This window comes from Monodelphis domestica, chromosome 1 (assembly GCF_027887165.1).
Source record: "Monodelphis domestica isolate mMonDom1 chromosome 1, mMonDom1.pri, whole genome shotgun sequence".
Taxonomy (NCBI): Eukaryota; Metazoa; Chordata; class Mammalia; order Didelphimorphia; family Didelphidae; genus Monodelphis; species Monodelphis domestica.
This window is the reverse complement of record NC_077227.1, coordinates 223,721,478-223,738,427: the sequence shown is the minus strand read 5'-3', so window position 1 is coordinate 223,738,427 and position 16,950 is coordinate 223,721,478. Positions and strand designations below refer to the sequence as shown.

The 16,950-nt window shown below is 35.3% G+C and overlaps 1 protein-coding gene across 7 annotated transcripts in view; it reads right to left on the bottom strand.

Moving 5' to 3' along the window:
• Nucleotides 1-16,950, bottom strand: part of LOC100015874 (cation channel sperm-associated auxiliary subunit beta) — a 184,448-nt gene that overhangs the window by 94,543 nt on the left and 72,955 nt on the right. For all 7 annotated transcript variants that reach the window (XR_008914922.1, XR_008914921.1, XM_016428503.2 and 4 more), the window contains 5 exons: nt 10,354-10,420; nt 10,094-10,140; nt 9,587-9,745; nt 7,780-7,932; nt 152-296 (listed from right to left, as the gene is read on the bottom strand). Coding sequence is in view for 5 of the 7 variants with exons in the window: in XM_016428503.2 (XP_016283989.1) it covers nt 152-296; nt 7,780-7,932; nt 9,587-9,745; nt 10,094-10,140; nt 10,354-10,420 (571 nt within the window). In the remaining 2 variants the exon portion in view is untranslated. The remainder of the gene's footprint in view (nt 1-151; nt 297-7,779; nt 7,933-9,586; nt 9,746-10,093; nt 10,141-10,353; nt 10,421-16,950) is intronic.

Sequence of the window (16,950 nt, the reverse complement as noted above, 5' to 3'; positions counted from 1 at the left end):
TAGCTATGAAGAGAAACATTAAGGCAACACAATAATGACATTAGGCTGTAAAGAATTTTAGGGTTATACAACTGATCAAGCAGATAGCTAACAATTGTTTGTTTTTTTTAACATTTATCTTAACTTTAATAACTAGATCTGAATTCCTCACCTGCCCTTGAAAGATGAACTCTTCCAGACATACTAAGAAAAATAATCTTTGAACTATAAAAAGAATGATAGGTCTGCTTGATGGGATCATTTGTCATGTAAGCTACCACCACGAAACTGTTGCCTCCATCTGTTGAAAGCCAGACCTAGAGGGAAAGATAATAAATTTTCAACCTACAGTTTTCTAACATGTGTAAAAATTAGACTCGAATACAGGACTACAATCCCCATGAGCCTTTGCTCCACTTCCCCAGAATGCCTTGTAATCTCACCTGGGCCGAGATCGAGAAGGTATTTAAGCGGATTCAAAGGCTTTTGAAAGGGGGTTGGCTTTTTTTTGGACTTCCGTTTTGGAGCAGGCTCGTCTCTTGCGTGATGTGAGGTTATTTTGTCTAGGCCTCTGGCCTAGGCACATGTTTCTTACTTGTATATTCTTTAATCTTTAGCCTTTAATAAACCTCTAAAAAATATAATACTCCTTGCAGAGAGAAACTAATTTCTACCTGCCTCAGTCTCCCCATCTCCCCTAAATTTTAATCTTTATAGATGGCGACCTAATGGGGAAAAAAAAAACTCAATCTTCTGATTTCTTTTCTGATCTTAAATTCAGTTTTAATAGCTAGTACCTAGAAATTTTTTTTTGAGCCATATCTCTCTGGCCAAGGTTTTCTACCCTCGCAAAGCTGCTACAGGCTCTGGACCTGCTGCCCACCCCACCTGGCTCCGTCCTGCCGCTTCCTGCCTCAGCCTGCAGCCCTGATTGTCCTCCCCTGGTACCTGGTCCCGGCCTTGCCCACCCCCGCAGCCGCTCCAGCTCCTGGCCTCTCACCGGCCCGCTGCCTGCCTATTTCTGCGCCCCAGACCCAAGAGCGTGACCCCAGCCGGCTCATCACCCAGATCCTTGGAGCAGATTGCTGAGGACTCATTGAGACCAGCTGGTAACAGTATTGGCCATGTGGGCGGAGGGGAGAGACCAGAGGGAAAGGAGAACGGGCAATTTTCCCTTAGGCTAAGCCTCCACGTGGCTGGGGTATTGGCCACAGGGGTATCAGAGAGGGGAAAGACAGAAAAGACTAGAGAGAAGAAACAGATCTTTTCAAACAGAAACTTAATAGCAATGGGCTGTTTAAAAGGATTTTTGACTCTTCTGGCAATTTCATTGATTTTGCCTGCCTGTCTTGGAGCAGACTCAGCCTAAAGATTCAACTTTAACTTTGGGGAGGAAAATGGGTGGCCCAGCGAACTGGGAGCCAGGCCCAGAGCCGGGAGGTCTCTAGTTAAAATCTGGCCTCCGATGCTTCCCAGCTATGGGGCCCTGGACGGATCCCTTGAACCCCATAGCCTAGCCTTTACTACTCTACCTTCGAACAATAGACATTTAAATGGATAATTAAAAACAAACAAACAAACAAAAAAACCCCAAGGAACTTTGAAGAGACTAAAGGCTACATTCTAAGGCATTTCAGACTCCAATGGTTTATAAACATCTCTGTATTCTATTGCATTTTTTGTTTAAGATATAACTTTGTGATTTTAAGTTCATATATTACTGGATTGAATATTATTCTGTGAACTGAAGGTTGATTGAATTTATTTTGAATGTACTGAGTTTTAAAATTCTGTTGTTTTCCCCTATAACTGTGTTGAACAAATATTGTGAATAAGCCCATATATGAAAAAACAGCTTTTTTTTCTATTTTGCTGAGGATAGATGGACTTCAGAACTGGTTATAATTGTATTAACAACCTTTGGAATTTTAATGTGCTAAATACCTCAAATGATTTGATTTTAAGGGTTTTTTAAATATGATTTTTGGAATTTTTTTTAACAATCTGGTTATTTTTGCCTGCCCCTACCACGAGGTAAGGCCCATTAGCTGAAGTGAAATACATTTTATAAACCCCAACCTTCCCACATGTGAATGGAAGTTGGGCAGTTAATTTCAGGGCATTTGTATCCCTAAAACCCTCCAAAAAGGAGCACCCCTTTATTTATGCTCTTCAGCTCACTATTTTACTTCTACCAGAATGATATCTAGATTTCTTGATTATGTTCTAAACCCTAGATGAATTTTTACTTTGTTTTAAAAATATGTTTAACTACCAAGGTTGAAGGATTGCTATGTTTGTAAAAATTGTGATAAATGTCCCATCAATTCATAGGTTTTAAAAATGTCATACAGCAACTTATGTGAAATATGAAAGTGTGTTTGTTTGCTATTGTAATTAATTGGGCTATTGAGAATTTGGGGGATTTTGATATCTACATATTTGTAATACTGTATTTTTAAAGATGAAAAAATTGTTAACCTTGTTCAATTCATTTGCCTTCTACTCACAGTGATCATGGCCAGATACAAAGAGGAAATGGATCTCATTTTTTGGTGAGAAAGCCTTGTATTTTATATTTTCTTAACTGACACAGAGTGTCAATGGTTATAAGCTATATTCTTGAATTTTTTAAAGCTCTTTTATTGTTATATTTTTCTTGCATGTGCAATATACTTTTTCAGTTTTTTTTATTATTTTTTCTCTCCTTTTTATATTTGAAGCACATGTCACCAGTATTAAGATTTTCTTTAACCTTTTGATTTTTAAGTTTAAGATACATTTGCTAATACATGCCCTAAAAAGCTTGTGACTATAAAAATGATATCACTAATTATTTAAATAAATTATGGGACTTTGCTTGATGATTCTGTCTGATTTCCAGGACAAGAGATACACACAAGAGCCATTTCATAGGGCCAAAGAAAGGCCAATCTAGGATGGATTGATGCACTTCTAGGCCAATACAAAGGTCTTGAACCTAGTGTGAAGACTCGAGGTTACTATGTTTAACATGTGTTAAGACATAGGCTTTCCTTGTATCCACACTCACCCTGAAGATACTCACAGACGAGTATCCCCAAACCTTGGCTCCTACTTGGCTTCTATAATCTGGTCCCTTTCTTTTCTGCCTCTCATTGTGTGGTACCTTTCTGTAGTCCTGGCACTGATTGGGTAAATGCATCATTACTTAGATCATTTTGATTGGGCCCTGATTGAAGGACCTGTTATAGGTTTATTTTTCTTCTACTTGGAATTTTTACACATAAGGCTTTGATAGTCTATATTTTCATCCAGAAATTTTTCTTTTGGATTTTCTGGTGTCTTTTAATATCTCTTGCCAATTGATTCATATACCTCATACCTCAGCCATGCATCCCTAACTGATTCTGAATCTTTCAATCACCCACAACACGGGGGAATGTAAAAAAAAATCATTATTTAAATTGCAAAGTTTAAATTCCTTTTGAGAAGTTTAGGTAAAGAAGATGCTACCTCTCTGAATCCAGAACTGAACTGTTGGAGAAGCCACCATGAAGAAGCCTCCAGACCACAAGTTGCACAAAATTGAACTTTGGGTGTGGTTGATTGAACATTTATTTGTATGTATACTTTTATGCCAAAGGGGACTGCCCCCTAACGGCTTTTTGTCAATGTTGTGTTCAAAAATTATTGGTTTTATTCTTTTTTCTCTTATCCTCACACTATTGTAATCTTTTAAGTTTATTATGTTTTTATGATCCTTTTGGGGAAAAATTAATTTTTCCAAAATGATCACACGAGGGAATGTAAAAATTAGACTTGAATACAGGACTACAATCCCCATGAGCCTTTGCTCCACTTCCCCAGAATGCCTTGTAATCTCACCTGGGCCGAGATCGAGAAGGTATTTAAGTGGATTCAAAGGCTTTTGAAAGGGGGTTGGCTTTTTTTTGGACTTCCGTTTTGGAGCAGGCTCGTCTCTTGCGTGATGTGAGGTTATTTTGTCTAGGCCTCTGGCCTAGGCACATGTTTCTTACTTGTATATTCTTTAATCTTTAGCCTTTAATAAACCTCTAAAAAATATAATACTCCTTGCAGAGAGAAACTAATTTCTACCTGCCTCAGTCTCCCCATCTCCCCTAAATTTTAATCTTTATACATGAGATGTACTTCTTTAGAAAAATACTTATAATTCCCTCCAACATTTGTTAATCACCTAGATTGTGCAAGGCACTGACTGTACAAAAGCAAACAAAAATACAATCTTCTCCCTCAAAGACTGCTTTCCATTTTGAGATACAAAAGTACTTCCTGGAAGCAAACAGAAGATAGGGGAAATAAATAAATAAATTTGACTTCATGGAGGAATTATCACTTATGCAGAACCTTGAAAAATAATAAAGGTCTTAAGCAACAGAATTGATGGGAAAGTGCATTTTCATAGTCACCCAGTGAGCAAATTTTTGAGGGTAATGCATTTAGATAAATTCTACAAACCATGAAGATATAACACCTCTTTTGACTAATAGAAGGATGTTGAATATCAAGATCCAAGTGATTTTCAAAAACAAAAAATCAAGATCTTTTGTTACTGCAAGCCAATTCTCCTACTCTCAAACCACATGTTTTTCAAGAAAATGCATTTCTTATATTTCTTTCTTTAAACTCCATGAGCCAAACCCCCTCAGTGGCTGTTGATCTTTCCATGGCCCCAGTTATCACAAAAATCAATCTTCAAGGACCATCAACTCTCAATATTGAAATTTAGACTTGGTAAACAGAGCTAAGAAAAACATTAACAATTCTGTCCTTAGCCAATGGCAAAAGTCACTGACTCACAAGACCCAGGAAATTAACTGTGAAGCTTCTTAAAATGTTCCCACTGAGTGGAATAAATGAAATTTGTCCCACCTCAACTACTCTAAGAAGCTATCACTTCAGATGGATGACATATTACAATAGAAGTGCCCCCCTATAGGCTTCATGCAGCCCACAATGCTCCCTAATGTGGCTATTTAGCAAAATAAACAAAAATGCAATAAGCCACAGATCATTAATTTGTGATTTATGTGGCTCATAGGGATCTGCTTCTATTTGAGGTTGACATCACTTCCCTACATGATGAAACCCAAATCTTGGTCTGGCATGCATTGACTATAACAATCACTCCAAATGACCTTTCCCAGTCTTCTCTCAATATGCTTTACAACAGGAGCTCTTTATTCCATTAAATCTTGCTTATTACCCAATATATTACTGTATACATGCATATGTGAAGTCTATGTGATGAATTATTGTACATGCCTATCTGCATGCATGAAATCCTTTCTCCTCTCTTCTCTATTTATCCAGATCCTGTCCATCAGGCATGGCTGATAAGACTAGATCTATGATAAATAATTTTTTTAATTTTTCATTCAGAAATAACTACTCTATTTTTCTATAGCATATATTCAGTACGTCAGCTACTCTTACATAATATTAATGTGGATATTTCCACAGTTGGTATAGATAATGACCTATGCATGCATTCTCATCCTCCTACTCTGTAGAAGATCTGTCTAATGTGCTAAAAGCTCCACTTCTCCTCTTCCTATTTATATATTTTATAGGTACCAGAGTAAAACTTGGGCTGCCCATTTGTTATTCCTTCCTTTTGTCTCAATCTCATTTAATATTTATATATTTCACTCACAATAGCTTTTGTGGCCCCTCCTGCTCATAGGTAAGCAGTAGCTTTCCATTATCTTTTGGACTACCTGAAAATTTGATCCTTTACACTGAAGCATTACATCATTAGAAACTGTAGATTGGTAGAAGAATATTTAGGCTAAAAAGATTGGATTTTAGTTGTGACTATTTTTTAAATAATGTGCTTTTAACTCAAAAGACTTGCCATCCAACTGCATATTCTTGACTGGAAAGTATTTGTTTTTCATCCAATTGGTTTTCCTCTAGATTACTACAAATTCTGTTTATTTTCGGGTCCACATTGATATCTGAAAGCTCATGTTCAAATGCTACCATCTACATGAAACTTTTCTTTCATTTGTTGACTTTTACCTTCTTGGTATCAATTCTAAGAAAGACGAGTGATAAGAACTAGGCAAATTGAGGTTAAATGACTTGCCCGGGGTTATAAAGCTAGGAAGTATTTTAGCTCAGATTTGAACCCAGACCTCCTATCTCCAGGGATGGTGCTAACTAGCTATCCCCATGAAACCATGATTGATCTATGTGAGTTGGAATGCTTCCCTCCATCTCAAAAATATTTGCATTTTATTGTATTATATTATTGCAGTGTGTTGTATATGACTCTTATCTACTTATATGTGTATATAATTTTCACCAATATAAGCCCTTAAGGGCTGAACTATTTTATTTTAGCCTCTGTATTCCTATCATCTAGCATATATTGAATAAATAATTATTATTGTTCATCATTGATTGATTCAATTAGAGTTTGCATGATACACTGAAATGAAATTTACAGACAAAAATTTCAAACCAAAAATATACTATTGTCAGGAGATTTCAGAAACTAGCCCTTGGGTATTTACGATGAATAAGAATAAGAGAAGTGGAGCATGCAGTAGAGAGAATTCAGAATTTATGTTAAACAGTACAATTACACATGTGAATTAGATGGCTGATTTTAGGGAGCTAATTAAATAAAATACTGAATTATAATTTCTAAAGGAATATAGACCTACTATTTTAGAATACATATAGAAATCTAGGGGAAGCTGAGTGGCTCAGTAGATATAGAGTTAGTCTTAGAGATAGGGGGTTCTGGGTTCAAAAGTGACCTCAGATACTCATTAGCTAAACAAGTTACTTAACCCAAATGACTAGCCGTTACCACTCTTCTCATTGGAATCAGTACTTAGTATTGAATCTAAGGTAGAAGGTCAGGGTGTATATACATATTCATATATAAACACATATGTATATATAAAAGTAGCCTAATAAAAGTCTTCCTCATAATCCTAGAAAATTTACCTTGAAGAATGAGAATGTTAGAATAAAAATGTCTGTTGGTTGTCAAATATTAAGTATAATTTTAATGGTTTAAAAAAGTTTGTTCTCATAACTATTTTAAATATCACCCGTGTCAATCATGTTTCCAGTAGCAAGTTTACTTAGTAATTTTTATATATAAAATAATGATAAATATCCATTTTATTCTGACTGATTTATCATAGATTCTTAATTAATGAGGTATGAATTAATGAAGTATTTTATTTTTTAATTTTATTATCACTCTTTTTTGGTGTTTTGTTGTAGCTATAACTATAGCTATAACCAGGTAGGTTAATACAATTACACCTTCTAGATGGTGTCATTATTATTTACTAGTTTTCTTCATAGAAGAGGATACAGCAGAAGATGCAAGGAATATCAGCATTATCAGTATCCTCAAAACCTTTGGAACAGAGTAAAAATACCAGATGGCAGGTTGAGATTACAATATATTAATGCTCTATTACTTCTCAAACTAGAGAAAGCTGTTCTGATATGAACAACTCCTAAGAGTTCTGTCTTGGGGCCAGTTGCCAGCAATGAGGGCTTCTTAGAAGTTCCAATGCATTGTGAAGAGTAGGCAATTTCACAACCACGCTATTCAGTCCTGATCTTTCATTTCTTTCCTGAAGGGACTGGAACCTTCCAATTCCATAAGTGACTTACTTAAATCATAGTATCATAGGGAGGGTCTAAAGTAAAACAATGGCATTCAAATTTATGCTAGGATAGGAAATTTTAAAATAAGCTATACAAATTCTTCTTGGTTTCACATAAAGCTTGACTGAAACTCACCTGACTACCATAAACATAGAGAAAGTGACTTCTGGGATGGAAAACCATCCCAAGGGCAATAGAAAAGTCCTTAGGAAAATTGAAAACTGGAAATTTCAGGAGAGGACTTGGTAAATCAGTATGCAAATTCCGTACAGCAACAGAAATACTTTCCTTTAAAAAAAAAAGACAAAGACATTATATATACATATATATGTATGTATATATACATATATATTTGTAAATGTAAAAAAACTATATGTATAATATATAAATAATTGAAAGGTCAGAGTGATTTTTCTGTCACTAATTCATTCTTCCACTTAGCATCTCCAGTTCCTTACTATAATACGGAAGTGATTCGAGGATCTTAAAAAAGATTTTGACCATTAAGAACATATTATCAGCCCTGAAAACCCAGAAAGCCTTTAGATATGAGTCCAATGACTCATCCATTATTGAAGGAGAAACTTGATTAAGTATTCAGAATGTTAATGGATTTTTACAGCTACAGAAATACAAGAAACTATCTTCTAAGTCTCAGGGAGGCTGAATTTCATGCTAAGGGACACCAGCATCAAAGGAATCAGAAAGTTTTTTTAAAAAATCAAGAAAAATGCTAATATATCAATGAATTAGGTTTTTTTTTTAATAAAGCAAAATCTTTTTTATTCCTAGAGCCATTCATTCTCCTTAAGATAGTGATATAACCCTTTACTGATTATTATTTGGTTTATTTGAGTCTTATCAAGAGCATAATTTTTAAAATCTGGTGGAATATATAGCTCTTATTTTTGTCCCCCAAACTCTAATCAAAATGACAACCAAGCTTACTAGTAAGTAAGTACAAGATTTAGTAAGTACAAAATTTGGTAAGTACAACATTAGTACAAAAATTGTCAAAAATTTTTACCATTATGACAATATAATAATTGTTCTATAATCATAAATTCATGATTTTGAAAACAGACATACAGGTCTATATTTCCTCCAATTAATGTGGACATTTACTACCAATATCACCTAATAACTGCTCAACCAATATCTGCTTACCCCAATATCTATTAACATTTTTCTCATATTTAAGGTTGACATTTTAAAAATATATTCTCTCTTTTGATCCACATAGTAACCCAATGTGGTTGGAACTACAGATATCAGTTTTTTCCATTTTTCAGCTGAAGAAACTGGGGCTCAGAGAATTTGTGATTTGCCATGGTTATAGAACTTGTAATTATGGGAGCTGGTATTGATCTTAGGTTGAAAAAGCTTGATTCCCAATCCTCCCTACTAAGGTAATTCTATAACCATTAGACAGTAGACCTTTGAATCTAACTATGACCTTCATTTAGTACAGGGACCCTTTATAAGAGATGTTTGCAGGGGATAAGCCACCTTGATGTAAGAACTCTTACAAGTATTACCCCTCCACACACATAAACACACACTCTTAATTTTCACCTTCTTTTAATGGTCTGGACTGTGATTCTCCATCAAAATCCTAGAATTAGAAATTATTCTATAACTGTTATAAGTGGAAATAGTTGCATTGGGTTGCCTCATGATCTCTAACACAGGAGAAATGAATATTTGCCAAGGATGCTTCAAATTAAAAAAAATTGGGTTAGAGATTGGGATACATGGTCCAATCTACAATTATAGACTGGCACAATCCAAAATGTATTGTACTAGACTATTAATCTGGAACAATTTTGCCATTCCTAGTTTTATCCTATAATGTTGCCATGAGTTATCAACTGGACATTCGACATTTATATTTCCATTGTATTTTATAGGGAAAAAAATAAAATAAAGTAACAGAACATACCTTTGTGTTAAAAAGGTAGACTACAGATTTCTGCTCATTATCAACAAGACATGACACTATTGTATGTGTGACTTTTTTCTTAGATTGTTTAATTTTAGTTTTAGATAGGCAAGGATTCCAGACAAAAAATGGATCTCTACTAAAGAAGCAAGTAGATGTCTACAAAAAAAGGAAACAAAAAAGTTAAAAATATGCTTCATCCAAGAAACCCTTTTTGAGGCTTCTAAGACATTGTGGTCTATTAGCATTGTGTTCTTATGTCCTGGTTTGGACATTAAGTCATGCTGTAATCAGCTTCAATTAAGTTGCTTCTGATTTACATTTTGCAGTTCATTTCCTTAATGAAGCTTAGTAGATTTATGACCCACTTAATAGTAAAATTGAGATGGTTAGAACAATTTCATTTTCTATTCTGGAGATCTACAATTTTATTGAAATATGATTAGTGATTTTTCAAGAATAATTTTACATTCATTTTTCTTACCTTCTTTTATTGCATTAATTTACCTGGCTCAATGTCAAGTTTTTCTCAAAAGTGACAGAAACAAAATCATCTAAAAAGCATAAAGTTATATAAGGTTTAAGTAGTTGTATTAAGCACAATAATGAAATATTTTAAATTTTAAAGCCATCTTTTTAATGATTTATAGTAATTTAATATATTATTTAATTATTAACACCATTAAGATATTTCATCAATAAAATATTTTATTCTTAATTTCTTTTAATTTTTAATTCTTACTCAAATATATTTCATTGAAATTTACCTTCAAATGCTTCTTTGTTGGCAAAACATCTTTCAGTATACCACAGTTTTGCTTTTACATAATCTTCCTATAAAAAACAAAATACATATAGTAGCTACATGTGGATTCAAGAGAGAATTTTTAAATCATAAAAAGTTCCCCCAAATTGATCACAAATGGAATGACTAAGAGTAGAAATAAAATACTCTGGAAAAAAAAGTAAAAATATACAAAGTAGGAAAGATGGAATAGTAAGCTAGCAAGTGAATGCTAGAAGGCAAAGGGGGGAAATAAGGAAATTAGTGATAAAATTAATGGAAAAAGAGTTTGTGGTATTGCTTGGGTCTATCAAATATTTTCCCAGAGATGCTAGAAGTTAATAGAATCACAACGAACTATGGATTGGACTAAATGGCCTTTTTTAAGTCTCTTACAAAGCACTACTTTTTTTTTATTCTTTGACTCTTGCCAGGGAATATCTAAAATATATTTTATCCAACTATTAGTCTGGAACAGTTTTTAAGACAGTGTAAATGTGTTTTTGTCCTTTACTTTAAGTACCCTTCATATAGCTTTCAAATTTAGACCATTTTCAGGGCTCCAAAGCCAATTTAGTTTTAGAATCAACTCAGAATTCCTCTAAAAGCTTTTTGAAGCTAGTGTATGATACAGTTTTTCTTTTTAATCACTTCTCTGGGTATTCATAACTTGCATTGCTATACCTCTTTAAATTTTACAAAGACTTTTTTTTTTGGAAGTCAAGATGGTGGCCTAGAAGCAGCAGAAGTTTAGACCTCTGAAAACCCTTCCTTACCGATGACAAACTGACTGCTCCTAGGAGACTGAAAATCAAACCTAACAATAAGACAGAGCCAAGGAAACCTCCTGCTGGACACAATCCAAAAGGAAAGCCCCTCAAAAGCTGGAATCTTAGATAAGGGGAAGGCAGAAGGAAGGTTCCAAGACCCCTCCACCCCCCACCCACCTAGAGCACTAAGCCTCCAGTGGCAGCGGGGACCTCTGGGCAGGCAAAGGTACTGGTCTGGAGGAGGGTGTACCTTGCAGGCAGGGCTGTGCCAGGCTCAGAGCATTGAACACAGGTGGCGGGGAAGGAGCTGGAAAGGGAGCACAGAGCTGACAGCCTAGACAGAGGCAGGCAGACCCTCCATATTGCTCTAGTCTTCCAGGAGGTTTTGGCCTCATGGCACATCCAGCCCAACTCAGCTGAACTTAATCCTATCAAAAGTCTTCAGAGGTCAGGGAGGCCCAAACTCCAACACCCCTCCCTCACAGACTTCTGGACTTTAATTTAATACAATCAAAAGCCTCCAGAGGACAGGGAAGCTCAAACTACAATACCCCTTCCCCAGAGACTGCAGGGAGAGACCTTCTGTCAAAACTCCAAGAGGGGAGACTGACAGAAATACCCAAAACAAAAACAATGAGAGGAGCAAGAGAACAGACAAATACATGAAGCAAAGAAGGGGTAAATATGAGCAAACAATAGAAAAAGAAGAAATTACAATGGACAGGTTCTGTAAAGGTAACGAGCAAAGAGCAAACAAAACAGAGGGGAGGGATCAGCAAAGGAAAAATCAGAAATCCCAGCAAATTAGATACAGGCTTTGGAAGAATTCAAAATGCAATTCAAAATAAAATTAAGAGAGGCTGAAGACAATTGGGAAAAAAACTTAAAAACTAAGATAAGTCATCTGGAAAGAGAAAATTGTGTCTTGAAAGCCATAATCAATGAGCTTGAAAATGAGGCAAAGGAAATGAAAGAGGAGGCAAAAAGGATGAAAGATGACCTCCAAAGAAAATCAGACCAGAAGAAGAAAAATGACCAAAAAGCCAGGGATGAAATCCAGTCTTTAAGAACCAGAATACAATAACTATAATTAAGTGACCTCACAAGGCAGTAGGACACTATAAATCAAAACCAAAAGAATGAAAAAAATTGAGGAAAATATGAAATATCCCATTTACAAAACATAAGAGTTAGAAAATCGCTTGAGGAGAGACAATTTAAGATTCATTGGTCTACCAGAAGACCATGACAAAAGAAAAAGCCTGGACATAATACTACAGGAAATTATTCAAGAAAACTGCCCTGATATTCTAGAACAAGAGGGAAAAGTAGAGATGGAAAGACTCCACAGATCACCAAAACCCACTATTTGATAGAAAATGCTAGGAAAATTGGAAGACAACATGGGAGAGATTAGGTTTGGATCAATACCTCACACCCTACACCAAGATAACCTCAGAAGGGGTGAATGACCTGAATATAAAGAAGGAAACTATAAGCAGATTAGGTGAACACAGAATAGTATACTTATCAGATCTTTGGGAAAGGAAAGACTTTAAAACCAAGCAAGAGCTAGAAAAAATCACAAAATGTAAAATCAATAATTTTGATTACATCAAATTAAAAAGTTTTTGTTAAAACAAAACCAATGTAACTAAAATTAGAAGGGAAGCAACCAATTGGGAAATAATCTTCATAACAAAAACCTCTGACAAAGGTCTAATTACTCAAATTTATAAAGAGCTAAACCAGTTGTACAAAAAAATCAAGCCATTCTCCAATTGAGAAATGGGCAAGGGACATGAATAGGCAGTTTTCAGTTAAAGAAATCAAAACTATTAATAAGCACATGAAGAAGTGTTCCAAATCTCTTATAATCAGAGAGATGCAAATCAAAACAACTATGAGGTATCACCTCATACCTAGCAGATTGGCTAACATGACAGCAAAGGAAAGTAATATATGCTGGAGGGGATGTGGCAAAGTGGGGACATTAATTCATTGCTGGTGGAGTTGTGAGTTGATCCAACCATTCTGGAGGGCAATTTGGAAGTATGTCCAAAGGGCGATAAAAGACTGTCTGCCCTTTCATCCAGCCATAGCACTGCTGGGTTTGTACCCCCAAAGAGATAATAAGGAAAAAGACTTGTACAAGACTATTCATAGCTGCACTCTTTGTGGTGGCAAAAAAATTGGAAAATGAGGGGATGCCCTTCAATTGGGGAATGGCTGAACAAATTATGGTATATGGTATATGTTGGTGATAGAATACTATTGTGCTCAAAGGAATAATAAAGTGGAGGAATTCCATGGAGACTGGAACAACCTCCAGGAAGTAATGCAGAGTGAAAGGAGCAGAACCAGGAGAACATTGTGCACAGAGACTGAGACACTGTGATACAATCGAACATAATTGACTTCTCTGTTAATGGCTTTACAATGTCCCTGAACAATCAGCAGGGATCTATAAGAAAAACACTATCCTCAAGCAGAGAACAAACTGTGGGAGTAAAAACACCGAGGAAAGGCAACTGCTTGACTACAGGGGTGGAGGGGATATGATTGAGGAGAGATGCTAAATGAGCACCCTAATGCAAATACCAAAAACAAGGAAATGGGTTTGGAGCAAGGATACATGTGATACCCAGTGGAATTACGCATTGGTTAGGGGAGGGTTGATGGGAGGGGGGGTGAGGAAAAGAAAATGATCTCTGTTTACAATGAATAATGTATGAAAATGACCAAATAAAATAATGTTTAAAAATTAAAAATAAAAAGGCTGTTGTGGAAGAAGGAAAAAAAAGAATATTCATAGCTGCGCTCTTTATGGTGGCAAAAAAATTCAAAAATGAGGGGATGCCCTTAAATTGGGGAATGGCTGAACAAATTATAGTATATGTTGGTGATGGAATATTATTGTGCTCATAGGAATAATAAACTGGAGGAATTCCATGGGGACTGGAACAATCTCCAGGAATTGTTGCAGAGTGAGAGGAGCAGAACCAGGAGAACATTATACACAGAGATTGATACACTGTGGTACAATCGAATGTAATGGACTTCTCCATTAGTGGCAATGCAGTGATCCTGAACAACTTGGAGGAATCTATGAGAAAAAACACTATCCACATTTAGAGAAAACACTGTGGGACTAGAAACACAGAAGGAAAACAACTGCTTGAATACATGGGTCGAAGGGATATGGTTGGGGATGTAGACTCTAAATGAACATCCAAGTGCAAACAACAACATGGAAATAGGTTCTGATCAAGGAAACAACTAATACCCAATGCAATTGTGTGTCAGCTACGGGAAAGAGGGGAGGGAGGGAAATAAAGTGAGTATTGTAACAAAAAAAATTTTTAATTTAATTTTTAAAAAAAGAAAAAAATTTTTTGAACTGATGGAGTCTGAATAAAGGCCAGAATATACTCTATTTCACTTTCTGTTTAAATGTTTTTCAAAATTCCTTCCACAAAATGACTAATATGAAAAAATACTTTACATGAATATTATATAAAGTCAGACTGCTTTTGTCTCTGGGAGGTATGACGGAAGGAGGGAAAGAATTTGGAATCCCAAAAAGCTTTTTAAATGAATGTTAAAATTGTTTTAACATGTAATTGGGGGAAATTAAATATTTTAAATTTAAAAAATTACAAAGGAAATTCTTCATCACAAACCTGTGAGGTGTCCAGTTTCTAATACTTCTACTTTATAGATGAGAAAACTGTCACACACACATTTTTGAGTCTTATTACACTCTCTATAATCCAGTGACAGTGTCCTCCTTATTGTTGTGCAAACAAGATACTACATCTCAGTAGAGGCATATTCTCGGACTGCCTCTCTCATGCTTGGAATTTTTTCCTTTTTCATCTCTGTCTAATGGGCTCTCTGACTTTCTTTAAGTCCCAAGTAAAAACTCATTCTCTATAGGGCATCTTTTCCAACTCCACACACTGCCTTCTCATTTACTATATATAAATCTATATTAATAAATATGTATTATTTAAATATGTTTTAATTAATTTATTTATTTTATAATTAATTTAATTGGTTAAATATATATTCAATAATAAATAATACATATAAATATATATATTTCTTTGTAAATGTTTATTATCTTTCCTATCAGATTGTGAGATCCTTGAAGATAGGAACTGTCTTTTGCCTCTTTTTGTATCCCAGGGCATAGTTTAATGCCTAGCACATATTAGAAGCTTAATAGGCATTCACTGTCTTTGACGTAACAGTTCATCGAAATCAGTCTTGGTTTATCTTCAAAGCAGAATGGAAGATAATGACAAATATTTCATCCTGCCCCAACATAATTTTGAAAGAATCTCATTGTGCAATTTGGAAATGATTGCTGTTGCTCAACTTTTAATGTTGGAAAACAGGAACTGGATCCATGATTTACTGGTCAAGGAAATTCTCTGATGAAGAAACTATCAAGACATATCCCCACCAAATCTTTGAGAGTTGCTTAGCAAATGGAGAACTTAAGGAAATTGCCCAGGGTCACATTTTCAGTATGTGTCAGAGGCAGAACTTGAATCCAGATCTTACTAGCTCAGAGACCAGCTTTCTGTCTACTATATCAAACTATCTCACCTTATTAGTGACAATAGTAAACATGATCTACTGTCTTACTAGACATAAATCTCTTTGCAGATAATAAGGTCTTAGATCTTTACATATTCCCCAATACTTTCCCAGGCTTTATACATAGTATACATTCTTTTTTTTCAAGCCTTACTTAGAATCTCAAAATCAATACCATGTAAGAGCTAGATAATGGGAGTTAAGTGACTTGCCCAGGGTCTCATAGTTAGGAAGTTTCTGAGGCAGGATTTGAACCCAGGAACTCTCATCTCTGGGCCCAGCTCTCAATCCACTGAGCCACCTAGCTGCCCCCCCCAGTATACATTTAATAATTATTTGTCAAATGAATGGTGAATAGCCTATTGAGTTTCAAATAATACATTACTTATAATATATAAATTACTTACAAATAAAACTGTCATTTATACTTATTATTATAAATAACAAGTTTGATATTTATAGTTATTACAGATAACAAATGTATGTTGTTTGTAGTATGTCAACCCTTATAAACCAAAGAGGGCAGTTATTCTGCAGTCCTGAAAACCAAAAGAGCCAGTGTAGTCAGCTAAATTATTCATTTCCTTTAAGAAAGGGAATCCAATTATGTGGGTGGTGGGCTTTGATAGACCTCATAGATAGAACTAATTGAACATAATAGACCTCATTGGATAGACCTTGCATAGGCACAAGCCCCCACCATGTGTGATTGAATTCTCTCTTTTAAAGGAAATAATTTGTCTGAGCACACTGGCTCTTTGGGCTTTCAGAGGTACAAGCTAACTGTCTTCTTTGTTTCTAAAGGGTTAATAGCAAAGGGGGCAACATGGTGAGATTAGAAAGAGGAAGCACCTCTTGCTCTCTAGGATTCATCCCAGGTATGGTACCTACAGAGGTCTTTGCCTTTGCTTAGTCTGGACCTTATTGAGAGCAGGGAATGATCTGTCCTTTCTCCAATTTTAATTCCTGACCCTCCTATTTTGGGTTGTTGTTGTTGTTACCTTTTTCCTTTAAAAGACTGGGTTCCTGATGTCCCCACTGAAGAGACTTTTGCCCAACTCTTTTTGGAAGTATTTTGGGTTTATTATTTTGGTCATTTTCTTTGATTATGGGAAATTTGGTTAGCAATACGAAGTTGCCAAAGGAACAGGGTGGCAGGGCATAAGCAGTTGGTTTATGAAGAGATTTTCATTAGAAGGTGT